Source organism: Rhinoraja longicauda, chromosome 14 (genome assembly GCF_053455715.1).
Source record: "Rhinoraja longicauda isolate Sanriku21f chromosome 14, sRhiLon1.1, whole genome shotgun sequence".
NCBI lineage: Eukaryota > Metazoa > Chordata > Chondrichthyes > Rajiformes > Arhynchobatidae > Rhinoraja > Rhinoraja longicauda.
In genome coordinates, this window is record NC_135966.1 from 3,855,368 (window position 1) to 3,875,207 (window position 19,840).

General features: G+C 44.9%; 1 protein-coding gene across 1 annotated transcript in view; it reads left to right on the forward strand.

Annotated features, from left to right (window-relative positions):
* Nucleotides 1-436: 436 nt before the first annotated feature.
* rars1 (arginyl-tRNA synthetase 1) overlaps nucleotides 437-19,840 on the forward strand; it is a 42,175-nt gene continuing 22,771 nt past the window's right edge. Inside the window, exons 1-6 of the mRNA XM_078411316.1 lie at nucleotides 437-508; nucleotides 7,310-7,444; nucleotides 12,721-12,909; nucleotides 14,215-14,323; nucleotides 15,984-16,084; nucleotides 17,969-18,090. Of these exons, the coding sequence (XP_078267442.1) occupies nucleotides 464-508; nucleotides 7,310-7,444; nucleotides 12,721-12,909; nucleotides 14,215-14,323; nucleotides 15,984-16,084; nucleotides 17,969-18,090 (701 nt within the window). The 5' untranslated portion in view covers nucleotides 437-463. The remainder of the gene's footprint in view (nucleotides 509-7,309; nucleotides 7,445-12,720; nucleotides 12,910-14,214; nucleotides 14,324-15,983; nucleotides 16,085-17,968; nucleotides 18,091-19,840) is intronic.

Sequence of the window (19,840 nt, forward strand, 5' to 3'; positions counted from 1 at the left end):
AGGGGTCACAGCTTAAGGATAAGGGGGAAGTCTTTTAGGACCGAGATGAGAAAACATTTCTTCACACAGAGAGTGGTGAGTCTGTGGAATTCTCTGCCACAGAAGGTAGTTGAGGCCAGTTCATTGGCTATATTTAAGAGGGAGTTAGATGTGGCCCTTGCGCCTAAAGGGTTCAGGGGGTATGGAGAGAAGGCAGGTACAGGATACTGAGCTGGATGATCAGCCATGATCATATTGAATGGCGGTGCAGGCTGCACCTATTTTCTATGTTTCTATCCTCCAGGTGCCGCTGTCCATTCTCCAGGCGGCCGCTGTTGATCCTCCAGGTGGCGCTGTCGGTCTCCAAGTGGCGCTGTTGATCCTCCAGGTGGCGCTGTTGGTCTCCAGACGGCGCTATTGATCCTCCGGGCCGCTGGCGGCGCTGCGGAGAGGGGGAGGGGGAGGGAGGCGGAGGCAGCGGGACATGGCGAGCGCGGCGGACGAGTACAGAGCGCGCCTGAAGGAGCAGGTCAGTCCGTCCGCCCGCCCGCCCGCAGCCCGCCCGGGGCCGGAGGTGGGGGGAGGGAGGGAGGGAGAGAGAGAGAGGGGAATGGAGATAGAGGGGGGTGGAGAGAGGGAGAGGATGGAAGCCGGTGGGCAGGCGGCTGTGACTGCCTGCGTGGCCGCCCTGCCCCTGCCCCGGCGGGTGTGTGGCGTCCGCCCGGCCGCTGGGGGGCAGCGCGGCGGGTGTGTGGCGTCCGCCCGGCCGCTGGGGGGCAGCGCGGCGGGTGTGTGGCGTCCGCCCGGCCGCTGGGGGGCAGCGCGGCGGGAGGACCGGGTCAGTCACGTGGTGACGAGGGCCAGCAGCACAATACGGCCACTCGGCCCATCAGCTCCATTCCCTCTCACGGCTGCTCCCTATCCCCTTTATCTAAGGGCCCCTTTATCTAAGGGCGACAATAGGTGCAGGAGGAGGCCATTCGGCCCTTCGAGCCTGTACGCACCGCCATTCAATGTGATCATGGGTGATCATTCTCAATCAGTACCCCGTTCCTGCCTTCTCCACATACCCCCTGACTCCGCTATCCTTAAGAGCTCTATCCAGCTCTCTCTTGAATGCATTCAGAGAATTGGCCCCCACTGCCTTCTGAGGCAGAGAATTCCACAGATTCACAACTCTCTGACTGAAAATGTTCTTCCTCATCTCCGTTCTAAATGGCCTACCCCTTATTCTTAAACCGTGGCCCCTTGTTCTGGACTCCCCCAACATTGGGAACATGTTTCCTGCCTCAAAAAATAGAAAAAAAAGTTCAGTGTGCATATATACACATACTCACAAGTACACACACACACATACATAAACACACGCATATACATACACGCGCACACACACACATGCGCGGCACGGTAGCACAGCGGTAGAGTTGCTGCCTTACAGCGAATGCAGCGCCGGAGACTCAGGTTCGATCCTGACTACGGGTGCTGCACTGTAAGGAGTTTGTACGTTCTCCCCGTGACCTGCGTGGGTTTTCTCCGAGATCTTCGATTTCCTCCCACACTCCAAAGACGTACAGGTATGTAGGTTAATTGGCTGGGTAAATGTAAAAATTGTCCCTAGTGGGTGTAGGATAGTGTTAATGTACGGGGATCGCTGGGCGGCACGGACTTGGTGGGCCGAAAGGGCATGTTTCCGGCTGTATATATATGATATGATATGATAACATGCACACACACATGCACATACATACACGTACACATGTACACACACATACATACACACACACATGCACACACACATGTACACACACATGCACACACACACACATAAACACACATGCACACACACACACACACATACATAAACACACGCACATACATACACACACACATGCACACACACACATACATACACACACACATACTCAAAAAAACAAACAATATTAGTGCAATAATAATAATAATAGTCTAGTGTAGTTCAGAGCTTATTTGAGGTTGTGGTGTTTAGTAGGCTGTAGGGAAGAAGCTGTTCCTGAACCTGGATGTTACAGTTTTCGGGCTCCTGTACCTTCTTCCCAATGGCAGGGGTGAAATGAGAGTGTGGCCAGGGTGGTGTGGGTCTCTGATGATGCTGGCTGCCTTTTTGAGGCAGCAACTCCGATAAATCCCTTGGTGGTGGAGAGGTCAGAGCCCATGATGGACAAGTTCAAGTTGCCGAACCAGGCCGTGATGCATCTCAATGGAGCAGAAATTGATCTGGAAGGAAACTGGAGACACAAGGAACTGCAGATTAGTTTAATTTAGTTTATAGTCAATAGACAATAGGTGCAGGAGTAGGCCATTCAGCCCTTCGAGCCAGCACCGCCATTCAATGCGATCATGGCTGATCACTCTCAATCAGTACCCCATTCCTGCCTTCTCCCCATACCCCCTCACTCCGCTATCCTTAAGAGCTCTATCCAGCTCTCTTGAAAGCATCCAACGAACTGGCCTCCACTGCCTTCTGAGGCAGAGAATTCCACACCTTCACCACTCTCTGACTGAAAAAGTTCTTCCTCATCTCCGTTCTAAATGGCCTACCCCTTATTCTTAAACTGTGGCCCCTTGTTCTGGACTCCCCCAACATTGGGAACATGTTTCCTGCCTCTAATGTGTCCAATCCCCTAATTATCTTATATGTTTCAATAAGATCCCCCCTCATCCTTCTAAATTCCAGTGTATACAAGCCCAATCGCTCCAGCCTTTCAACATACGACAGTCCCTCCATTCCGGGAATTAACCTAGTGAACCTACGCTGCACGCCCTCCATAGCAATTTGTCATGTGTATCGAGGTACAGTGAAAAGCTTATTGTTGCATGTTAACTGGGAATGGTTTAGTTTAGTTTATTTTAGAGTTGTGAATCTGTGGAATTCTCTGCCTCAGAAGGCAGTGGAGGCCAATTCTCTGAATGCATTCAAGAGAGAGCTAGATAGAGCTCTTAAGGCTAGCGGAGTCAGGGGGTATGGGGAGAAGGCAGGAATGGGGTACTGATTGAGAATGATCAGCCATGATCACATTGAATGGCGGTGCTGGCTCGAAGGGCCGAATGGCCTCCTCCTGCGCCTATTGTCTATTGTCACATGTACCGAGGTACAGTGAAAAGCTTTACTAGCCTTACCAGAAAAAGCTGCTAACCAGTCACCGGAAAAACTATGATTACAATCGAGCCCACCACAGTGTACATATTTACATGATAAAGGGAATAATCTTTAGGGCCATTCTTAGTCACATGTGTGACCAAAAATATGAAAAATTGTGGAATACATCTCTTCTAATTCGGATAGCGTTACAGGTGTACTGTTTTGTACCGTATGACTTATATATGTTGAAGTTTATCAAGTGAAATTTTTATATGTTATGCTGACAATGTTTGCCAGAGGTCAAATATGACTGGTCACGTGTGCGACCTCATGCGGAAGTATTTTTTTCATAACTCAGTTTTATCTTACAAACTCTGTGAATTTTTTTAAAAGGCACGCATTATAATTCTGTAGGTAGGAAAATAGCAATGAATAAGATTAATCTCTTACAAGAATTTTTCTTTATGTGATGATGTCTGGTCACGTGTGTGACATTTTGGTTCACTTTCCAAAGAATGGCTCTTTAGTGCAAGATAAAGTCTGATTAAAGATAGTCGGAAGGCCTCCAATGAGGTTGATGGTAGGTTAGGACCGCTCTCGTGGGCTGCATGAAGCGTGACCAAACAGAAGCTGGCTTTGGGTGTAATTTTAAGAATGCAGGCAGCCAGAACAAGGATTGTTGCAGTGAGATTGTGATTTAAACTGGCAGTCGCGTGCAAGCTGAGGGTCACTCCTGTGCTCGACAAAATGGAGCGACAGAGGAGGATTTGGGCAGCAGATAAGCAGAGGAGAGGGGAATTTGGGAACGTTGGCCGCAGTGAAAATCGCTGATTTAGGAATGTTGAGAATAGAAGACCCAGAGCTCGTCTCGGAGTCTAAAATAAATACAGAAAATGCTGAAAATCTGTTCAAATGTATAATACAAGGTAGACATGTTTTAATACATATAATATAATACATGTTTTCATGCTGATTTATAGATATACACTATCACATTGTTGTCCACAGTAAAGTCATTTCAAAGGAAGGAAAGAAATATCTGTTTATTGTATGATAGACATCTTCTATGTTGGTGTCAAGAGTGCTTTATGCCCCGAAATGGAACAGTGAAATTCTTACTTCAAGCAGCACAACAGATATGTAAACATGGTGTAAGAAAAAAACCTGTAGATGCTGGTTTAAATCGAAGGTAGACACAAAATGCTGGAGTAACTCAGTGGGTCAGGCAGCATCTCGGGAGAGAAGCTGCCTGACCCGCTGAGTTACTCCAGCATTTTGTGTCTATGTAAACATGGTACTCTGTAAAACCCAGAATAAACAACAACAACAAAGTTCAGCGTATATATATATATATATATATATATATATATACGAAACAAACAGACGAATAAATAGACAATAATAGCACAAACAAACAAACGAATAACGAAACAAACAGACGAATAAATAGACAATAATAGCACAAAAATAATGCCCCCAAGTCTGTATATAGGTTTCATGATATTCAAACCTGTAACTGGCAGTGGGGCATGTTTGAAGTGTAATTAGAATTGTAAGGGCAGTACAGTGGTGCCACTCGTAGAGCCATTGCGTCACAGCGCCAGAGAACTGTGTTCGATCCTGACCTAGGGTGTTGTCTGTGTGGAATTTGCCAGTTCTCCCTCTGACCCGTAGGTTTCTTCCTGGTGCTCCCGTTTTCCCAGAAACACGCAAGTTTATAGGTTAATTGCCCGTAGTGTGTAGGGAGTGATCGATGGTTGATGTGGACTCGGTGGGCCGAAAGTCCTGTTTCTATACTTAGAATCTTTCAATCAATCAATCAATTCAATAGGAGATAGATACACAGTGCTGGAGTAACACAGTGGGTCAGGCAGCATCTCTGGAGAAAAAGGATGGGTGATGTTTTGGGTTGGGATCCTTCTTCAGATCCTTGTGGATTTATTCAACTTTGCAGCAAGGAGGAATGTCATTGTTCCACTGCAGTGCACGTGACAATTAAACACTCTTGACTTCCTCTCATCCACCACATCCTGACTACCAACTGAGTAAAACACTGCGACCCAGTTGCAAATGATGTTGTGCAGGAAATTTCTGGGGTTAATCAACGCTGTGAATTTTCTTGGAGCTTATTTGTAGAATGCTCACTCCAGCAAACAATGAAAACGATTATCCCAGCTTCCTCGCAAGCACATACGCTGGAGGCAGGTAGAGTTCGGAATAAAGCTCAGAGAACAGAGCCGCAATTGGTCCAGCTTTGCATATTTTATGGAATTTCTTGTAAATTGAAAAATTCCTGGAATCTCATTTTGTAGAAAAGGCTTCCAGGAATATCTGGTCTCCAACTAAATAAAATTAACATTTCCAGAATGTGCTGATCAGGCTCACGGTGAAGTTACTTGGTATAATTTATTTTGCAATGTTTATCCAACAACCTGAGGTTATATTGATTAGGAGCTTCTCAACGCTTTGGCCAACACATAACCCTTCAATTGACACTGCTGAACTGTTGAGCATTCTACTGGGTTATTATCTCACTGGGGACTTCATGATCTGAAGTACATCTCCTATTTAGTTGTAGAAACAAGGAACTGCAGATGCTGGTTAATACCAAAGGTAGACACAAAGTGCTGGAGTCACTCAGCGGGTCAGGCAATATCTCTGGAGAAAAGTGATGGGTGACGCTTTGGCTCAGACTGAAAGTTATAAATGACCCGCTGAGTTTCTTCAGCACTTTGCTTCTATCTTTGGTATAACCAGTATCTGCAGTTCTTTGTTTCTGCATTCTAAACTGAAGTGACAATCCCCATTCTTTGCCCAAACTTCCTGTAGGTGGATAAATGTGTAGGAAGGAACTGCAGATGCTGGTTTACTCTGAAGATAGACACAAAGTGCTGGAGTAACAGGCAGCATCTCGGGATAGAAGGAATGGGTGACGTTTCTGGTCCTGACCCTTTTTCAGACATGAGTTGGTCTCGGGAATCATGTTAAGCACAGACAGTGTGGGCCGAAGGGCCTGTTCCTGTGCTGTATTGTTCTATGTTCTAACACAATCAGAATTTTTGCCTACATACTGCATACCCCTGGGGCAGTACAGTTGCGAGACAAACATTCCGGCAGACTGCACCTCCACTTATAACAAGGAATTCAATGCGGAAAACGATTTGATCGGGAAAATCACAATACTGACGATTTTCTAGGATGCATCCCATCAGTAACATGGAGGTACACTGCACTGGGGCGGAAAGGCCAGATATTTAGTCAGCCAGCAAAAGTACTGACATTTTTCTGGATCATTTCAAATCATTGAAGGAGGAATCAAAGTGAAGACTGACTAGACGGGCGTGGACCCGTTGGGTGGAAACCCCTCCTGTGGGCCCGGCAACCCTCCCCCAACTGATCCAAACCCCTCCTGTGGGCCCGGCAACCCTCCCCCAACTGATCCAAACCGCTCCTGTGGGCCCGGGAACCCTCCCCCAACTGATCCAAACCGCTCCTGTGGGCCCGGCAACCATCCCCCAACTGATCCAAACCGCTCCTGTGGGCCCGGCAACCCTCCCCCAACTGATCCAAAGCTCTCCTGCGGGCGCGGCAACCCTCCCCCAACTGACGATCCGTGGACCCGTTGCCAGCCAGGGGCCGTGGGTGGGCGAGGAAAGGGGAGAGGGAGCCACTCACCTCGGCCATCGTGGACCCGTTGGGTGGAAACCTCTCCTGCAGCGGCAGCTCGACGGCGAGGGCCATCTTGTTTGACCCTCTGCCACCACGCTGCACCACGGGAGGAAGATCAGGCGCGGGGCACGCCGGGACGGGCGCCAGTCTTCCCAGCGGGGTGGGGGGGGGGGCGCATTTATTAAAGTTTATTAAGTTAATAGTTACGCGACCCCCGAGCGTCTATTAAGGATAGCGTAGTCAGGGGAGAAGGCAGGAACGGGGTACTGATTGAGAATGATCAGCCATGATCACATTGAATGGTGGTGCTGGCTCGAAGGGCCGAATGGCCTCCTCCTGCACCTATTGTCTATTGTCTAATTGGTTTTAAAATGTAACAACTTGATCAATTGAGACTGCAGGGGAATGGTGAGTAGGGTGGGCGTAAAATTGTTGCGCTGTCGTGTACCGTTTTGGCTGTATTTCGGGAACAGATAAATATACAAACAAATATACGAAAACGAAATCTTCAAAGGTGGTTCAATTTACTAACTATTTTTCTAGGAGAAAGAAATCAGGTCACTTGTTGCTGAAATCGAGAGTTTGAAAAACCTGGTGGTGCCCGATTCATCGTTGGGACTGAATGAGATGCTGGAGGAGAACGCCAAGCTTAAATACCGCTTAAATGTTCTCAAGCGCGTGAGTAATCTTTTACCCCATCACTTTGTAACCTGTTTAGAAATCGGGCTCATGGGGTGGAAGAAAAATACACCAAAGATGCATCCTAGGATGTAGTTGGGAACTTTTTATTAACCGGAAAGTAGATGCAGTCAACTAACAAACGTTGTTATTGTGCCTGAGCCAAAGGAAACTAGCAAAAATGTGTTCTCCTATTGTCCTTCCTTCCTTAAACAATGTAATCTTTCTGGACATAGTGAACATTGCTGTTCTTTTGTTGACATTTGTTTGTCCATTTGTAAGTTCATAAGTGAAAGGAGCAGAATTAGGCCATTCGGCCCATCAAGTCTACTCCATCATCCAATCATGGATGATCTATCTTTCCCTCTTAACCCCATTCTCCTCCCCATAACCCCCGACACCCATACTAATCAAGAATCTATCTCTGCCTTTAAAATATCCATTGTCTTAGCCTCTACAGCTTTCTGTGGCAATGAATTTCACTGTAACTGTACTCAAAGCAAGGTGTCTGTCTCGAGGTATCAAATTGTAAGAATGTTTTTTTTCTTTGCGAATGACTTGTAGTTTTTTTTGCCACCTATTGATAATCTTTAAGCTTAATTACAAAGTGATGTGCTTTGATTACTTATCAAACAATAACACACGTGAGCAATGCTTGATAAATTGGGGTTTCGTAACAATCTCTCAATCTTGAAAGTGGTTTATCATTGAGTTGAGTCTTTCATTGCACTGACTGGGATGAGGGGAGAACCTGGCGACTGGAGCTCGGAGAACAACCTGTCCCTAAATACAGCGAAGACCAAGGAGGTAATCATCAACTTTAGAAGGTCACAGGGTGAGGAGTATGCTCCAGTCTTCATCAACGGGGACAGAGTGGAGAGAGTGTCCAGCTTCAGGTTTCTGGGCACATATATTTCAGAGGACCTCACGTGGTCCAGTAACATCACTGCACTGGTCAAGAAAGCACAGCAACGGCTGTTTTTCCTGCGGATGCTGAAAAGAGCTGGTCTGCCCCAACAGATGCTGGTGACTTTCTACCGCTGCACCACCGAGAGCATCCTAACATACGGCATCTCTGTGTGGTATCAGGAGATAAAATTGGCGTGTCAAAAATGTAATGCTACGGTTGTTATGGGAGATTTCAACATGCAGGTAGACTGGGAAAATCAGGTTGGAAATGGACCCCAGGAAAGAGAGTTTGTTGAGTGCCTTCGAGATGGATTCTTAGAACAGCTTGTACTGGAGCCTACCAGGGAGAAGGCAATTCTGGATTTAGTGTTGTGTAATGATCCTGATCTGCTAAGGGGACTAGAGGTAAAAGAGCCATTAGGAGGCAGTGATCACAACATGATAAGTTTTACTCTGCAAATGGAAAGGCAGAAGGGAAAATCGGAAGTGTCGGTATTACAGTATAGCAAAGGGGATTACAGAGGCATGAGGCAGGAGCTGGCCAAAATTGACTGGAAGGAGGCCCTAGCAGGGAAGACGGTAGAACAGCAATGGCAGGTATTCCTGGGAATAATGCAGAGGTTGCAGGATCAATTTATTCCAAAGAGGCGGAAAGACTCTAAGGGGAGTAAGAGACACCTGTGGCTGACAAGGGAAGTCAGGGACAGCATAAAAATTAAGGAGAGGAAGTATAACATAGCAAAGAAGAGTGGGAAGACAGAGGATTGGGACTCTTTTAAAGAGCAACAAAAGTTAACTAAAAAGGCAATACGGGGAGAAAAGATGAGGTACGAGGGAAGACGTACAGGTATGTAGGTTAATTGACTGGGTAAATGTAAAAATTGTCCCTAGTGGGTGTAGGATAGTGTTAATGTACGGGGATCACTGGGCGGCATGGACTTGGAGGGCCGAAAAGGCCTGTTTCCGGCTGTATATATATGATATGATATGATATGATAAACTAGCCAATAATATAAAGGAGGATAGCAAAAGTTTTTTTAGGTACGTGAAGAGGAAAAAAATAGTCAAGGCAAATGTGGGTCCCTTGAAGACAGAAGCAGGGGAATTTATTATGGGGAACAAAGAAATGGCAGATGAGTTAAACAGTTACTTTGGATCTGTCTTCACTGAGGAAGATACACACAATCTCCCAAATGTTTTAGGGGCCGGAGAACCTAGGGTGATGGAGGAACTGAAGGAAATCCACATTAGGCAGGAAATGGTTTTGGGTAGACTGATGGGACTGAAGGCTGATAAATCCCCAGGGCCTGATGGTCTGCATCCCAGGGTACTTAAGGAGGTGGCTCTAGAAATAGTGGAAGCATTGGAGATCATTTTTCAATGTTCTATAGATTCAGGATCAGTTCCTGTGGATTGGAGGATAGCAAATGTTATCCCACTTTTTAAGAAAGGAGGGAGAGAGAAAACGGGTAATTATAGACCAGTTAGTCTGACATCAGTGGTGGGGAAGCTGCTGGAGTCAATTATAAAAGACGAAATTGCTGAGCATTTGGATAGCAGTAACAGGATCATTCCGAGTCAGCATGGATTTACGAAGGGGAAATCATGCTTGACAAATCTACTGGAATTTTTTGAGGATGTAACTAGGAAAATTGACAGGGGAGATTCAGTGGATGTGGTGTACCTCGACTTTCAGAAAGCCTTTGACAAGGTCCCACATAGGAGATTAGTGGGCAAAATTAGGGCACATTGTATTGGGGGTAGGGTACTGACATGGATAGAAAATTGGTTGACAGACAGAAAGCAAAGAGTGGGGATAAATGGGTCCCTTTCGGAATGGCAGGCAGTGACCAGTGGGGTACCGCAAGGTTCGGTGCTGGGACCCCAGCTATTTACGATATACATTAATGACTTAGACGAAGGGATTAAAAGTACCATTAGCAAATTTGCAGATGATACTAAGCTGGGGGGTAGTGTGAATTGTGAGGAAGATGCAATAAGGCTGTAGGGTGACTTGGACAGGTTGTGTGAGTGGGCGGATACATGGCAGATGCAGTTTAATGTAGATAAGTGTGAGGTTATTCACTTTGGAAGCAAGAATAGAAAGGCAGATTATTATCTGAATGGTGTCAAGTTAGGAGGAGGGGGAGTTCAACGAGATCTGGGTGTCCTAGTGCATCAGTCAATGAAAGGAAGCATGCAAGTACAGCAGGCAGTGAAGAAAGCCAATGGAATGTTGGCCTTCATAACAAGAGGAGTTGAGTATAGGAGCAAAGAGGTCCTTCTACAGTTGTACCGGGCCCTGGTGAGACCGCACCTGGAGTACTGTGTGCAGTTTTGGTCTCCAAATTTGAGGAAGGATATTCTTGCTATGGAGGGCATGCAGCGTAGGTTCACTAGGTTAATTCCCGGAATGGCGGGACTGTCGTATGTTGAAAGGCTGGAGCGATTGGGCTTGTATACACTGGAATTTAGAAGGATGAGGGGGGATCTTATTGAAACATATAAGATAATTAGGGGATTGGACACATTAGAGGCAGGAAACATGTTCCCAATGTTGGGGGAGTCCAGAACAAGGGGCCACAGTTTAAGAATAAGGGGTAGGCCATTTAAAACGGAGATGAGGAAGAACTTTTTCAGTCAGAGAGTGGTGAAGGTGTGGAATTCTCTGCCTCAGAAGGCAGTGGAGGCCAGTTCGTTGGATGCTTTCAAGAGAGAGCTGGATAGAGCTCTTAAGGATAGCGGAGTGAGGGGATATGGGGAGAAGGCAGGAACGGGGTACTGATTGAGAGTGATCAGCCATGATCGCATTGAATGGCGGTGCTGGCTCGAAGGGCTGAATGGCCTACTCCTGCACCTATTATCTATTGTCTATTGTATCTCAGCTGCACAGTGGCGGATAGGAGAGCTCTTCAGCTGGTCGTCTCCAGAGCATAGAAGATCATTGGGATACAGCTCCCAGCCCTGGAGGACATCTACAACGCACGCTGCCTCAGAAAAGCCATCAGCATCTGCAAGGACTCCACACACCCATGCCGCAGTCTGTTTGAACTCCTTCCATCTGGCAGACATTATAAGGCCTTCTATGCCCGCACCTCCAGACTGAGAAATAGATTTTTCCCTAGAGCTATAACAGCATTGAATCAGTCTGCTAAGCGCCCCCCCTAATCTGTCTTTGCCCCCATAATCATCTGGCAGAACTGACTTGATCACAACACAGTGACAGCTGCTGTAATTTTTAACCTCAGTGTACATGGACCCATTTGGACCTATTTGCACTCTCACCTTATTTATTATTATTTTTATTTTTTTTAACTTTTTTTTTTTTTTTATCGTATCGAAACGTCGCCCATTCCTTCTCTCCTGAGATGCTGCCTGACCTGCTGAGTTACTCAAGCATTTTGTGAATAAATACCTTCGATTTATACCTGCATCTGCAGTTATTTTCTTATACGGAGGTTGCAATCTTAATCTCGTTCTTGGACAATGACAAAGATTTTATTATTATTATTTGTTACCAGCAAGAGTGGAAGCACCTCTGGGCCAAATAAAATCCACAAGTCTTTTTATATATTTAAATATTTGTTTTGTTTTCAGATGGAATTCATTGTAGTGTTTTTGTTTTGAAAAATCACTTATTCTGTGCAGTTTCTAGCAGTGTTCCTCACTCCTTGGTGTGGTTCAGGCTGTGACCTGCACTGTTTTGTTGTGGGCTTCCACTTTGTCCCATGGTTTGCGTGCTATCAGCCATAACAGTTTGTGCTCTCACAAGAGCTTTTAAGCCCTTTGACATTTGGCTGAGAGGATCCACTAATGTCACAATACTGAAAAAAATGATATCCACAAATATCAGTGGCACAGGTATAGCCGCCGTCTCACAGCGCCAGAGACCCGGGTTCCATCCTGACCTCGGGTGCTGTCTGTGTGGAGTTTACGCGTTCTCCCCGTAACCGCATTGGCTTTCTCCGGTTGCACCCGTTTCTCCAAAGATGTGGGGGTTGTAGGTTAATGAGCCTCTGTAAATTGCCCCTGGTGTGTAGGGAGTGGATGTGAAAGTGGGATAACATAGAACTAGTGTGAACGGGTAGACAGACACAAAATGCTGGAGGAACTCAGCGGGATAGAGGCAGCATCTCTGGAGAGGAGGAATTGGTGACGTTTCGGGTCGAGACCCGTCTCCAGACTGAACGGGTGAACGGGTGATGGATGGTCAGTATGGGCTCGGTGGGCCGAGGGGCCTGTTTCCGTGCTGTATCTCTAAGCTAAACTAAACTAAACCCTCACCCTTTCTCTTCCTGGACTCCAGATAACCGTTTTCTCTGATGCCAATAATAGCTCCTTTTTTGTGTGTTTGTGCTTTCTTTCAGAGTTTGCAAGAGGAGGAAAGCAAAGGAGGAGCAAGCATGATAAACATCAATCAGCGCTTGCAGGGTATATTCCGTACTGCCATTAAGCTGGCCCACCCTCACCTTGAAAACCCACCATTAGCAGTTACACCAAGCCAAGGTTCAAAATTTGGAGATTATCAATGCAATAGTGCCATGGCAATATCTCAGGTACGGAAAAGTTTTGAAGTATAGAACACGATTACTTGGCAAAGATTGACATGGTTTAGATAATCACGAGGGACTAGTCTCAGTATTTGATTCCATTTGCTGAAGCTTTGCTAACAGTGAGTAGATAGATTTATTTTAATTTTTTTAATTGTCTTTGGTTGGGAAGGAACTGCAGATGTTGGACACAGAAGACAGACACAGAGTGCTGGAGTAACCCAGTGGGACAGGCAACATCTCTGGAGAGAAGGAATGGGTGACGTTTAGGGTCGGGACCCTTCTTCAGACTCTAGACTTCAGTCTGACGAAGGGTCTCGACCCGAAACGTCACCCATTTCTTCTCTCCAGAGATGCTGCCTGTCCCGCTGGGTTACTCCGGCATTTTGTGTCGATCATCAGTTTAAACCAGCATCTGCAGATGGACGTGTGCCTCCATCCTGAAAGAATTAATTGTTTACTTCTTTGTTAATTATTATTTTTAAATTTAAGTTTCTAGCTAGCAGTCCATGGTATTTTGGAGACACGGGAGAGGTATACGATATGATAGAGCTTTATTTATCCCAGGAGTTGCACAGTTTGATAGCCACAGGGAAGAAGGATCTCATGAGACGTTCTGTCCTGCATCTTGGTAGAACAAGTGGTTCAGTGGTGTATGGCTGAATTAATATTGGGCCATTCTTAGTCACGTGTGTGGCCAAAAATGTGAAAGATTGTGGAATACATCTCTTCCCGTTCTGAAAGCATTGCCGGTGTATTGCTTTGTGCTGTATATAAGACTTGTACATGTCGAAGTTTATCAAGCGAAAATTTTATAGGTTATGCTGACAATGTTTGTTTAGGGTCAGTGGTCAAATATGACTGGTCACGTGTGCGACCTCATAACTCAGCTTTATCTTACAAACTCTGTGAATTTTAAAAAAAAGACAGGCATTATAGTTCTGTAGGCAGGAAAATAGCAATGAGCAAGATTAATCTCTTACAAGAATTTTTTAATGTATTACTTTATGCGATGAGGTACGGTCACGTGTGTGACATTTTGGTTCATTTTCCAAAGAATGGCCCTATTACATGACCTCTGTTGGTCCAACAAAATGGATGATCCGGTAAGCCTGAGGCACCAAGGGTGCCGGGAAATCGACGGTGTACCTGCATTTATAAATGTTTCTGCCTGTTTTTCGACTCGTACTACCAGAAAAAGAGCATCAAAAGCAACTCGATGAATGAAGATCAAATTCGTGATTTATGCCTCAAAACATTTCTCTGAAACTAGAACATTAAACATTCCTTATGACTGAATTTATTTTTCAGCTCTTGAAAGCCGAGGGAGAGAAGAGTAATCCCAGAGAGATTGCCCAGAAAATTGTCAATAACATTCCAAATAATGATATAATTGAAAATGTTGATATTGCTGGACCAGGTAGGTGTGATTTTAATGGTTAACCGTATGTCCATTAACATATTTCTTAATTAATGTTTGGTGAGACTCTGTTTTTGGTAAAGCTTTCTCCAATACCAAGTAGTGTAGGAAAATAACTGCAGATGCTGGTACAAATCGAAGGTATTTATTCACAAAATACTGGAGTAACTCAGCAGGTCAGGCAGCATCTCAGGAGAGAAGATGAAGAGAGACCCTTCGAAGGGTCTCGACCTGAAACGTCACCCATTCCTTCACTCCTGAGATGCTGCCTAACCTGCTGAGTTACTCCAGCATATTGTGAATAAATACCTCCAATACCAAGTAGATTAATTAGGGTAAAAATAACCTTCACAGTCGTCTTTTTCCATTTCATTTTTCAGTATTCGGACACACAAGGTCATAAGAGATAGGAGTCGAAATAGGCCATTCGGCCCATCAAGCCTACTCTGCCAATCATGGCTGATCTATCTCTCCATCCTAACCCCATTCTCCTTCCTTCTTCCCATAACCCCTGACACCCGTACTAATCAAGAATCCATCTATCTCCTTAAAAATATCCATTGATTTGGTCTCCACAGCTTTCCGTGGTAAAGAATTCCACAGATTCACCACCCTTTGATTAAAGAAATTCCCCCTCATCTCCTTCCAAAAGAAACGTCCTTTAATTCTGAGGCTATGACCTCTAGTCCTAGACTCTCCCACTAGTCAAGTCAAGTCAATTTTATTTGTATAGCACATTTAAAAACAACCCACGTTGACCAAAGTGCTGCACATCTGATTAGGAAAAAAAAAAAAAGAAACATACAGTGGCAGGCAGCCAAACACAACGGCACGGCCATCTTGAACAAAATGTTTAACTAAAGCAGAATGGTGTCCCGCGGCCGAGCCGCACCGGGCGCTGTTCAGTCCCGTGGCCGCGCCGGGCGATGGAAGGCCCTGCGGAAGAGACCTAAAAAAAAAGAAATATTTCCCCCCACCCCCCCCCACCCACGTTTAGAAGGATGAGAGGGGATCTTATAAAAACATATAAAACATATAAAATTATAAAAGGACTGGACAAGCTAGATGCAGGAAAAATGTTCCCAATTGACTAGTGGAAACATCCTCTCCATATCTACTCTATCCAAGACTTTCACTATTCGGTAAGTATCAGTGAGGTCCCCCCTCCCCTTCCTTCTAAACTCCAGCGAGTACAGGCCCAGTGCCGTCAAACGCTCACCATATGTTAATCCAGCCATTCCTGGGATCATTCTTGTAAAACTCCTCTAGTCCCTCTCCAGAGCCAGCACATCCTCCCTTAGATATGGGGCCCAATATTGCTCACAATACTCCAAATGTGGTCTGACCAGCGCCCTATAGAGCATCATAGATCCCTAATTATTTCTCAGAGGGAGATGGTGTGCAACCTTCTTGGACCACTATAATTCTCTGACAATTTTATTTCCATGTTATTGTTGGGGAAAGTGTTTTGGGACTCAAGTCCAGAAATGATGGATGGAGGAACAACAATATATTGCCTTGATAACATACAAAAAAGTTTTTCACTCTCATCTGTTATTATTTGAAAAATAAATACAAATACTTTGATGATGTTATACTTTACTGCAAATGTCAAATTTGAAAATGATTTTGCATAACCTTGTTTTATAATTTGTCATAGGTTTTATCAATGTTTATCTGAAAAGAGAATTTGTCTCTAAACTGCTGAAAAATCTTCTTGTAAATGGAGTTCAGCCTCCCCTTGTGGGACCAAAGAAAAAGGTATATAATTTTGCATTGGGTTATGGCAGAATATTTAACTTTCAAATGAAGGAGTGGCTTGGCTCAATGACATTGAACTTCGAATGTTAGAGATCATGGGTTAAGATCTTTCCGCAGAAAATTGAACATGTAACATAATTCATATTATGTGTAGGAAAGAACTGCAGATGCTGGTTTTAATCGAAGTTAGACACAAAATGCTGGAGTAACTCAGGGGGACAGGCAGCATCTATGGAGAGAAGGAATGGGTGATGTTTCAGGTCAAGTTAAGTCTTCAGTCTGAAGAAGGGTCTCGACCGAAAACGTCACCCATTCCTTCTCTCCAGAGATGCTGCCTGTTCCGCTGAGTTACTCCAGCATTTTGCGTCTATCTATAATTCATATTATGTTCCATAACATTTAGACAGGTACATACTGGGCGGCACGGTGGCGCAGCGGTAGAGTTGCTGCCTTACAGCGAATGCAGCGGCGGAGACTCAGGTTCGATCCTGACTACGGGCGCCGTCTGTACGGAGTTTGTACGTTCTCCCCGTGACCTGCGTGGGTTTTCTCCGAGATCTTCGGTTTCCTCCCATGCTCCAAAGACGTACAAGTATGTAGGTTAATTGACTGGGTAAATGTAAAAAAATTGTCCCTGGTGTGTGTAGGATAGTGTTAATGTGCGGGGATCGCTGGGCAGCGCGGACTCAGTGGGTCGAAGGGCCTGTTTCCGCGCTGTATCTCTAAATCTAAAAAAAAAATCTAAATCTAAATAAGATAGTTTGAGAGGGACATGGGCCAAATGCAGGCAGGTGGGACTAATGTAGGTCGCCACTGTGGGCATGTTGGTCCGAAGGGCCTGTCTCCATGACTCCTATAACTCTACAATCTGGTAATGCAGTGGAGTGCTGAAGGAATGCCTCTCACTGCTAAACGTAGAATAGTCCACTGCATCATCTTTCTGGGAGATCGCCTTTGAACAAGAGTAAGGAAGCACAGCCGAGCACACTACCTGAAAGTGGTAGAAGATCGAAAGGAAACATTTGTGAGCGTGCAGGGTGACTGCAGCATGAAGAACGGTCCCGACCCCAATCAGCACACACACAGCGAGAATATTCAGAGATGAGAATTTAAAAAAAATTTATGTACTGTCCTTCACAATGTTGGAATCCCCAGAGGTTTCATTGCTGCCTAAATGTTTTCAAGCTTCAGTAAAATGTTAGAGAAACATTTATTTTAGGAACCGATTTGTGTAGGAAGGAATTGCAGATGCTGGTTGAAACCAAAGATAGACACAAAAAGCTGGGGTAACTCAGCTTGACAGGCAGCATCTCTGGAGAAAAGGAACATGTGACATTTCAGGTTGAGACCCTTCTTCGGACTCTGGACTTCAGTCTGATGAAGGTTCTCTTGTTCTATATATCTCTTCATCAGTGTCTAAGGTTTTTATTCACAAATTGCTGGAGTGACTCAGCAGGTCAGGCAGCATCTCAGGAGAGAAGGAATGGGTGACGTTTCGGGTCTTAAGAAGGGTCTCGACCCAAAACATCACCCATTCCTTCTCTCCTGAGATGCTGCCTGACCTGCTGAGTTACTCTAGCATTTTGTGAATAAATACCTTTGATTTGTACCAGCATCTGCAGTTATTTTCTTATACATCACTGTCTATATCTCTCGTTTCCCTTTCCCCAGATTCTCAGTCTGAAGAAGGGACTGGACCCGAAATGTCACCTATTCCTTTTCTCCAGAGATGCTGCCTGACCCGCTGAGTTACTCCAGCGTTTTGTGTCTATGGGAACCGATTTTGTTGTGTTTGTCGTTCTCTTCTTTTAATTTAAATTCCTTAGAAGTAATGCTGCATTATATTTGAATGAATGATCGAGGACTGGTTATGTTTCTTTTCAGGTGGTGATAGATTTCTCCTCTCCAAATATTGCCAAAGAGATGCACGTGGGTCACCTACGATCGACTATCATTGGGGACAGCATGTGTCGCTTGTTTGAGTTTGTGGGCTACGATGTTTTAAGGTCAGTAGAAGGAATGTATCTATTTAATTCACAGAAAGTTAGTAATCAGCCTTTGCTCGTTTATTCTCTGACCAAAAAAATCAAAATTAACTAAAGATAGACAGAAGATGCTGGAGTAACTCAGCGGGTCAGGTGGCATCTCTGGAGAACATGGATAGATGACATTTCGTTTCAGCAAGAAGAAAGGTCCCGACCTGAAACGTCACCCATCCTTTTTCTCCCCACAGATGCTGCCTGACCCACTGAGTTACTCCAGCACTCTGTGAAACTTCACCTATCCATGTTCTCCAGAGATGCTGCCTGACCCACTGAGTTACTCCAGCACTCTGTGAAACATCACCTATCCATGTTCTCCAGAGATGCTGCCTGGCCCGCTGAGTTACTCCAGCACTCTGTGAAACGTCACCTATCCATGTTCTCCAGAGATGCTGCCTGACCCGCTGAGTTACTCCAGCTTTTTGTGCCTATCTTTGGTTATAAACTAGCATCTGCACTTCTTGGTTTCTACAAGCACATTAGATGATTTATCTTTCATATATTTCAAGTGTCAACAGTTGTCATATGATCGAAACAGAATATTGAAATTCTTGCTTGCATTACTACAACAAATATGTAAACATAGTACTTTGTAAAAACCATAGTAAACAACAAAAAGAAAATTCAGTTTGTGTATGTATTGTGATATCATGAGAGGTAGAGTCATAGAGGGGAGATACATTTCCTCCCGGTGGATGCAACAAGGACTACAAACCATCATGGCTGCCAGCAAACGACTACAAAACCCATAGTCAGCAGGGCTGCCTGCCCTGCTGACACTGATTGCTGCTGACAATGATTGCTGCTGACACTGATTGCTGCCCAGCTGAACCAGATGAGCTGATTGCCTCAGTGAGAGAGCTGAAAGGAAGGGAAGCAGTATATTTAAGGAGAGAGACAATGACTGGAGCAGAGAAGGAGAGAGACGACGACGACTGGAGCAGAGAAGGAGAGAGACGACGACGACGACTGGAGCAGAGAAGGAGAGAGACGACGACGACTGGAGCAGAGAAGGAGAGAGACGACGACGACTGGAGCAGAGAAGGAGAGAGACAACGACTGGAGCAGAGAAGGAGAGAGACAACGACTGGAGCAGAGAAGGAGAGAGACAACGACTGGAGCAGAGAAGGAGAGAGACAACGACTGGAGCAGAGAAGGAGAGAGACAACGACTGGAGCAGAGAAGGAGAGAAGCAGTGTTTGAGTTATATTTTGTATGAAGGCAGCAAGCTACAGTTTTGATTTAACTACCTGTTTTGGTTTTGTGTACCTGTCTGCAAACAATTAAGTTTACCTGTTTTTGGTAAAGACTAAATATATGGAATTTAAGTTTGAAAACAAGAACGTTGCTGTCTTCATTTCCGGCACCCACACCTCCCAACCTTCAAGAGAAAAGCTCCCGACCTCTCAAGACATCGCAGTATATATATATATATATATATATATATATATATATATATATAAAATATTTTTGTTGTTTATTATGGTTTTTACAGAGTACTATGTTTATATACCTGTTGTGCTGTGTAAGTAAGAATTTCATTATTCCACTACTGTTTGTGTGTGTGTATATATATATATATATATATATAAACAAACAAACAATAATGGTGCAATGTCAATAAATAAGTATATTGATTATCAGTGAGGAAGTGTAAAGGTGTGATTTATGCACTCCACTGTGGTTATATGGAAATATTTCTTACACTTTTCCG